This window comes from Micrasema longulum, unplaced genomic scaffold (genome assembly GCF_059751315.1).
Source record: "Micrasema longulum isolate JH-2025_06_02 unplaced genomic scaffold, ASM5975131v1 h1tg000248l, whole genome shotgun sequence".
Lineage (NCBI taxonomy): Eukaryota > Metazoa > Arthropoda > Insecta > Trichoptera > Brachycentridae > Micrasema > Micrasema longulum.
The window spans coordinates 810,038-819,239 of record NW_028277453.1 but is presented as its reverse complement, the minus strand read 5'-3'; the positions used below and the strand labels follow the sequence as shown (position 1 = coordinate 819,239).

General features: G+C 32.2%; 1 protein-coding gene across 1 annotated transcript; it reads right to left on the bottom strand.

Annotated features, from left to right (window-relative positions):
• Positions 1 to 686: 686 nt before the first annotated feature.
• On the bottom strand, positions 687 to 2,243 carry LOC148283319 (uncharacterized). The gene has a single exon (XM_088223689.1). The coding sequence runs from the start codon at positions 2,063 to 2,065 to the stop codon at positions 818 to 820; it is 1,248 nt and encodes a 415-aa protein (XP_088079815.1). The 5' UTR covers positions 2,066 to 2,243; the 3' UTR covers positions 687 to 817.
• Between the last annotated feature and the right edge of the window lie 6,959 nt (positions 2,244 to 9,202).

The following is a 9,202-nucleotide window of genomic DNA, read 5'->3' as shown; positions in this document are numbered from 1 at the left end:
CTCCAATATTTAAATTTTCAGATCATTTCCTAAAAGTCGTAAATAACTTGTAATGGAAAAATTCAAATGGAGTTGCGGCAGAGTGGGATTTGAACCTCAGACCTTTGGACCAATACTACCACGGGACGACGGGACCACAACCCGGTCCAAAAAACATAAGATTATATTTAATGAATCTCTTTCACGGAACGAAACCGGTGTTGTATTCATTTGCAAACATAATTTAGCAACCAGCAAATTGTATCACAAAATGTTTGATTAAAAAATTATAATAAATTTATAAACTTCATTTAGTATAAATAATTCTACCCTCGGACGAAATACTCAAATTTTAACAATGTATTTTTTTTTTTTACAAAAATTCTTATTCCTCTTAATTCCTTAGTTGCACAAAAAGTGATTACGTATCTTATATTTATAAGGAGAAATATATAGAGAATTGAATGACAAATAGGTACATACATAATTTTTGCAACATTCAAAATTCAAGAAAATTATTGCCATCAAAATGTATGTAAAAATCTAACATCAAAAGTGTTATTTTCATTCTATGGAATTATTTTGACCAGAGCACATTAACCATTTTTTGTGACAACATTTAAAATGTCTCTCCTAAATATCACATTTTGGATTGATGAGACTGTAGAGTACAATTTAAAAGTACTTAGATTTCAAATTAAAATGTATTTACATGTAGGTGCTTTATTAGAATTATTTCACAACACGAGGAAATTTCTCATTATCACGTTTCATTTGACTAGAATAACTTAACATATAATGCTAAGAATTCATCATAATAAATAATAACATCATTCACTTACACATCACCGATTGAGCTGTTAGACCATTTTCTCAACCAAGTTTGTGTGATGATGAAATACTCATCGATAAGTGGCACATTGGTGAGGGATACGAAGTCGGGTCGAGGATTGCATCGCAAGGCGGTTCTTAGGGCAACTCCCACAGCCGGTAATCCTGCAGATACATCTACCACTCCGGCGGACCAAAGCAGCTTCTTGCTACGGGCCCATGAAGATAGAGCTTGCCAATTCTTCCAAGTGCTCGTAAACACCTCCCCATTCCCCAGAGAGCTGGTGAAAAACCCATCAAAATTAGACTGCCTGATATGCAATTTGTGCTCGACGTCCTGGAACTCGCCAAATATATTTGCGTCAATTTTAGAATTTCTGATCGTAAACTTCCCTTTCGGTGATAAAACTTCGGACCACTCGCTTGATGGAATTAAAAACGATGCCAATACATACGCAGCTAGTTGAAAATGTTTTTCTTTTTTTATTTTATACAGAGCTTTTTCTTTTCCATACATACTGTTGAATATTCTTATATCTCGACGAACTGACATCACATTTCTCTTTGGGTAGTTTTTTATCGCTATGCCAATTTTTATACCGTATTTAGGCCCCAAATGGAACAACAACTTTAGGGTACTGTGAACGCTGGAGGTTTGGGAAATAAGAGAATTAGAAAAGCGTGAGCAAGGCACAAATATGACACCAGCCCCTGATCTTCTTGCATTTTCCAAATTTTGTTTTATTACTTTATATGTGGCATTGTTATTTCCGAATCGACGCATTTTCCAGCTCGTTTTATCTTTTTTAATTCCTGTATTGAAATGATATGCATAAAACATATGAACAGTGTCATTTACCAAATTTTCTAAGGCAGGTAAATGTTGATTTTTTTGGTTTGGCAGGTTTCCAGTTAGTCGGCTAATTCTTCTTTTCATGATGTCAGTGTGCACTTTCATGGGATCAAACTTTTCTATTGCTATGGTTTTAGGCGTCATCATATGATTCACATTAGTAAAAAATATTAAAGGTGTAGGAGTTGTAGTAGTAGTTTTGGAGTTCTTTTTCGAAATACTGTTAACATCATTAGAATGCAGAACGAGAGATGAATCAGTAGTAACGGCAACAGGTTCCCGAGATGACAGAATATTAAAATGTATTAATATAAATGTCAAAATGAAGTAAACAAATGCAGTAACCAAACAGGATATAAATATTTTCTTTCGGGCCACTAACCATTTCGTTCTTGCGGTCATTTTTTTCAATGGTTAAATAAAATAGAAAATTAATAAGCCTTGAAGAATTTTGTGACTAGGCTTAAGGCCCGCTTTTTCATTCATAATAATTTTATTTATTTACTTTCTTTGTTCAGCTTACATTGGATTCATCCGTTTTGACTTTGACAGTGACAGTGATACCATAGACCGACAGATTATACCTGGATTAAACTACATACCATAGACTATAAAACAAGTAGGGCGCGTGCGTGCTACGTATGAGTGTAGGTACTAGGTACTAGCAATACCTACTAGATCGGTGTTGGTAGTTGGTACTAGGAACTGACTAGTAAAAAAAATAATTATTTAAATAATATAGTTTTTGTATATCAACAAATATTATATAGATTTATGTTAATTACTGTATAATAATTTATAAATCTACATTATTACAATAAACACCTTTTAAAAAAAAAAAGCTTCTTATATTCAGTCTTTTTGATTACCATTTTATTTACTATTATTTTGGGTCCTTTTAGCAATAAGGACTTTCAAGAATGTTTGATTCGTATATTATCTCAATACACATTGTTATCTTCTTGAGTGAAATTCTACCAAAAAACTTCTATTATATAATTTTACTAGGCATATAATTATTTATGAAAATCCCCAAGTCTAATCCTTAAGGTAAGTTTTCCCTGTTCCTAAGGGTAAGTAAATCCCTCATCCTAAGGGTAAATGTTACACTTTTCTAACAATAATGTCGATAGTTTTATCAATGCCTGCATTCTCTATATCTATAGCATATATATAATCGAGAAAATGCCATACGTGAATATGAAAGTCTACTACATAGGTAGTACCTATAGAGGTAGAATGTTACAGTGTGTCAAGTGATCATTTAACCCAGCTGATGATGGATCATAAGCTCTGTGTGAGCTCCCTATTCTCGTTTGCAGACTAAAAAAGTATTATTAACAATGTTTTGGGTGTGTCTAAATCTTTGTAGACAAACTCCAGATTCCTCCCTGATTAATTATAGTATAATTGATATCAAAAATACTTTTTTAATCAGCAAACATCTCAATATACTCAAAATACTGTTTAAGTAGGTATTTTAAAGTTCGCATAACATAATGCAATAGAACTCTGTTTATTCGAACTCCAGTCATCTGGATTGCCAAATATCGGGATTGTTTTCAGTAAATAAAAATAATTTAAAATAATAATTTAAAATTTAAATAATTTAAAATAATAATTTAAAATTTAAGAAAACACCCGAAGCCGGCGCGTTCCTTCATCAAAGCAATTACATTCGCTGTACATGTTCAAGATTTTTTGTGATAACATCTGGCGCTCATTAATCCAGATAGTTGGGGTTATACTGTATTTTGTTTGGACCCCCTCTCACCATGCTCAGCAATTACATCCCCTTCCTCTTTTAGCGTATTTTATAGACAGCCCCAATACACATTTTGAAATTATAAATAAAACACAGTAAATAGTATAAATAAGTATTATTTAAACCATGCTAATGATATATTTTGATGCATATACGTGCACATTAATTACACACAAAAAAATAATACATACATATTTTGAAACAAATTTGGTGACACATTCAGTGCCTAGTTGGCTTTCTACACAGATGGTTATCAAGCACATATATATTAAATATAAATTGAAACAAATTTCTCAGAATTTCAATCACTTGTGCGCAGTAATGCTTGACTTATAATTTATGTAGATAAGGATTTATATTTTAAAAGCCACATTAATAATTGGTCAGTCATATGAAAAAAAACATATACATATACATCTGATCAAAACTGAAAGCCAAAAATCCAATGTTTTATTTATTATAAATTGACATTAATATGTTAATATGCCGTTGTAAAAATAGACTTGTTTCATCATATTTAATTAATTTTTATAAACATTGAACAATAATAATATCAAACAATTGTGAAATATGAGCTAGTTTATTTGTGTGCCTATGAAAATATTACATAATCAGGGTTCGTAAATATCATATTTATATAATCATCAAAATATCCGATATATATCAAAAAGTGATATTTATTTTGTATGAATTTACTAAAGGGAAATAGATACAGTTTAATTGGGCAGTTAAATAATTTATGAATTATTTATTAAACAAAGAAAATTCTTAAACAAATTATTTATTAAACAAAAAAAGGATCAAACAGAAATCTTCATTAGCATCTGTGAACAACACCTCTTCAATTAGTATGTCCGGCTTGAGGGTGTTGGTTGGTTATAATATTCAAAGAGGAATATCAATTTTGCAGCCATTTCAGTACCCAGCATATCACTAAGTTTGGACCAAACCAAAGGATGAATTGTATCTCTCTAAAGCAGCTGTCACTGCATATTAATAACGGGCGCATCCCCATTCCAGTTCACAACATGCAACAAACTTGACTTTATGTCGCTAAGAGGACTTTAGTGAAGTTAAAAACGGAGAAATGTGGGAATGTCTTGTAAAAACAAAGACACCTACTAAATTATAAATACAATTTATACATATCAGCATTAATTATCGTAATAATCCCTTAGAACCCTGTCATGAATTTACAAATTTGACTAAACATTGGCAATTTTGCAGAAACAAAAAGCATCAATATGAACTCCGACCATTGAGAAAAATAAAACATACTTATGACTATTATTGCAACACAAATTTGAACATTTAACATCAAAATAACAAAAACAAATGATTTAAAACAAGTACAATAATAATAACTGTAAATAAATCTAACAAAAAATCAGTTATGATTAAAAATAAAATTCTTAAAGTATCTGTTATTTTGTTAGAGATTTTTTTATATATTAAGTACTTGATTATTAATTTTCAACCGATTGAACGTACCTAATTTAGTTTTTTTTTATTGATACAAATGTATTTATACTTTACATTATAAAACAACCGAAGTTATGAAGTGATACTTACGAAATAAAACAACAGTTATACAATTTATAGTAATTTGGATCAACTCTCAGTGGTAACGTAAAAATATCAACTAAAATAATACAAATTATTATACACCATTACTAAAAATATGTGCAAAACTTATAATTAGAAAGATAGAGATAACATTGAGACATAAAAAAATTATCTATAGAAAATAAACTTAATTTAGTAATAATTGTACTATCCGAATGACACCTATATTTTTGATTTTTTTTTCTAAATGGATTTTTATAAACCACACTCTTATGAACAGCGAAATATTATGACTACTATATTATTAAATCGGTATTGGGTTTTTGAAAAGCATTACATGCGTATTGTATTTAATAAGTAATGTACGAGAGTTTTCTTATTACATAACCTCTATATTAAGAAATGATTATTATAAACCTCGTAAACTGTGATGGATTGTTTTTTAAATACACTAATCCCAGTTTTAAAGAATACAGTTATGTGTGTGAAACCAATCTACAATCCTAGACTAATGTTTTGAAATGAATGGCTACTCTCCGGTAAAAACTCTGAAAAAGAAAATCAGATGGAGATAAGTCTTACCAGTTAGAGCGTTTGTCTACCATACCTGATAAGATTGCCTTCACCTATTATTACTAATGATCGGTGATACACTGCGATTGGAGGCCAGTGCAGCACCCAATGCACAGTGAGGAAGTTCTGTGCTATGGGAAATTGGACACAAAAATGTTTTCTTACACATGGCAAAAATTAGAGCATTTAATTGTTATGCCAAGTTTCTCAAAAATGTATGAAAAACTTTATAAAAATGGTTTTAATAAAAATGAACTACTTTGAATGACTTCACGAGTTCTTGTGGATCAACGATGAGTGTTGTGATAGACTTCCAGTTTACGGGAAGCCAATGAGGAAGTTTATTGTCTTTTTTTTCTCTTTTTATTTGTTAATAGAATATTAAACTAAGACATTTTTATATATCGTATTATCAGCGCCATGATTTTTTAAGGTTTTGTATTTATGAAATAACTCTGCGTGTGATGTCAGTTCTGACAGTTCTTCCAATTGGTTAGTTTGCGGTGACCAAACCGGATATCTTTCAAAGCTCTCATATCATTAGATAGTTCATATGAACCAGTGACATCATTCAACGTAGTATGTTTTTATTAAAATATTTTTTAATATTTTTTTCGTACATTTCAAGAAATTTTGCAGCACAATTTCATGCTCTAAATTTTACCGCGCGCAAGAAAACAATTTTTGTATCCGATTTCCTGTAGGGCTGAAGTTCCTCATTCACCAATCAGCAAAACTCACCGTGGAGAACTTGTGATATCACAGGTGGAGCAGTTTCAAAATTGCAATTAAAAAAATCATAGCGCTAATAATACGATACATTAAAATATATATACTTTTTAAAATTTGTTTTAGTTTGATAATCAAATAAAAATATATTTTTAAAAACCACTGAACTTCCTCATTCGGCGTGGATAGGAAAATGGTAATGAACCCTGGTAAAAGTACACATGCCTTAATGACAAGTCACTCCCACCGCACATAATAATTTATCATGGCGGTCTCTGTGGTGCAATGGTTGAGACACTTGATCCACGAACGGAAGGTTTTGGGTTCGATTCCCGGTAAGAATACAAAAAAGTCATGTGATCTTTTCCAAGCCTGGGTGTTCTGAGCTGCATTTCACCACTGTAATTGGGCCTCCTGGCCTGTTGTGGTGCAAAAAATAAATAATCGTCATTTCCCTATCCGCCTCCAGGGGTGCATAGGTCACTGTATCGGCAATCCAAATAGCGTATCTGGATAATTTTTGTTACATGGAAGGTAAGGTGATCAGTCTTACACTTCAGGTGCCAGTCCAGCAACCAGCAACAATGAAATATTGCAGTGTAGAACCACCTTTAAAACAAATATTTCACATTCACCAGGGATCACCATTCACATTGGCAGGCTAGACATTAAACCCAGGACCTCAAGCGTGGTAGGCGAAAGTGCCAATCACTACACTGCGAGGCGGACTTTCTCTACTCCATACGGCTTTTTAGGATTATTACCTGAGAGCAAGGCACTGAGTCAAAAGCACTCGTCCAGGATTCTGGTTCTATTTCACACACATAACTCAGTTCTTCACCCGCCCAGACGCAGACTGACATAATCATAATATATGTAAATTGTCTATTGTATGCTGACGATGCCCCGCTTCTTGCTAGCGACAAAGAGGACCGGCAATAATTCTTGGTACTAAAGGTCTACGATGTATGCAAGAGTAGCGATTTGGTGATATGTTGGTAAATCAAATGTTGTGGTTTCTTAAAGAAATGAAAGTATAATCTATAATAGTAGAATATAGTTTACTATATAAGTATACCTTGTAGCTTTGAAACCGGCCGGTAGAAAAAATTAGAAATAAGTGGTAAAAAACAAAGTTGCTTTATTTATTTTATTAAAATGAAAGTATGACTAAATGTGAGATCACTGTGAATGGGGTGAAACAGGTAAGGGAATTTTCACTTCTAGGAAATATGCTTAGGGATGGAAATACTGAGAAATATATACATACTGGAAAATACTGGGAACGGGGTGAATGGTGCACTAAAATGAACCTTAGTAGATAAACATTTATCGCGGAAGGCAAAATTAGCCATTCACAATGGAGTCCCGGTGCCTACCCTTATGTAAAGAAGCAATGTATGGAATTGAAAAACAAGGATGAAAGTAGGCTGAATGCTGTGAAAGAAATGCAATCTTTCAGGCGAATGTATGTTAGGTGCACTAATGTCAAGATCCGTGCATTACGCAAGGCTGAGATGAGCATTATTGACAATCAATCAATCAAATCAAGAAAGGAATTCTGCGTTGATTAATACATACAGACCGAATGGACGGCGAAAGAGTGACTAAAAGATTTACGATGCGAATACAGTAAACGAAGAAGACCAAGTAAGACATGGCATGACCAAATTCAACAAATATTTGAAGATAGACATGTCAAAAGTCAGAATATTCGGCGTGCGTGCATGTATGTATAATATGATGTATGAATGTAGAGGAAGCGAGGTCTGTATGCGAAGACAAAGTAATATGCCGTTATATCCTCTCTGCCTCCATCTAGGGAGAAACAGGATGGTTTGTTTGTATATGTACGCTATTCTTTCATATCACGAAGGTCAAATTTGCTATCCATTTCCAAACTAACAATTTTGTGGTATGAACACAGATATGATTACTTTTCTTTACATGTGCAAAAATAACATCATTATGATCGTAGAACAATGACACATGTGATATTTTCAACTATAATTATACTCATTAGAGGGCGGTTTATTGCACCATATGTCATAACTTGATAGGTACAAAAATATATCCTTTGATACTTGGGTTAGTTTTATACATTATTTTTTTCAAACCTGGAATACAAAGCCTTTACAAAACTTTTCAAGATCAAATATAAAAAAATCAGTGTCACGTTTTTCGCATATCCATCGTTGTTTTACGATCATGACAAAATCTTTAAAACATGCAATGTTGCAATAATTCATAAATTATTTTTAAAGTAATGTACACTTTATGACAATTTATTGTAAATCAAAAACATTACTATTAGTGTTACAAATGGTTATTCCAATAAAAGACACAACTTTAAATTCGGGAGAATACTCCACATCGAGGGGTAATACAAAAGTAATATTTCTGTCACATTCAAGTTCGACAGTGAAAATTCTCAGTGGAAGTCCATTGTTTGTCCATTTATTATAGAAATAAAAGATGAGTGATATTCAGAGTGATACCTAGACCAGTCTCGAAGATGTCGTGAAAGCGATGAAACCGTTCACTGGTTATTCCAAATTTGTGGATTTAGACATCACTCGTCATTTATTTCTATTATAATATTTCAGTACTTATAATATCAGTTTTGTATCATGATGGGAGGAGTGCACAACTATAGTTGGGGTGTTTAAATAGAATAAACATTTGTACCACTAATAACAATGATTTTATTTTACATTTAATATACGAAAATTGCTTAAATATTAACCTATCACTTCCACAAACCTCAAATATAGGAACCACACTTAATATTATAATTATATATGTATCTTTCAATTTTCAAAAGCTTAGAAATCCTGTCTATAGTGGCTGGATTGGTACCTGAAGCTCAAGATTGGCCATCTTGCCTTCGTGTTTATTGTAACAAA

What these genes read in the sequence shown, in the direction of transcription:
- LOC148283319 (XM_088223689.1), bottom strand. Translation starts at nt 2,065, where the DNA reads ATGACCGCAAGAACGAAATGGTTAGTGGCCCGAAAGAAAATATTTATA.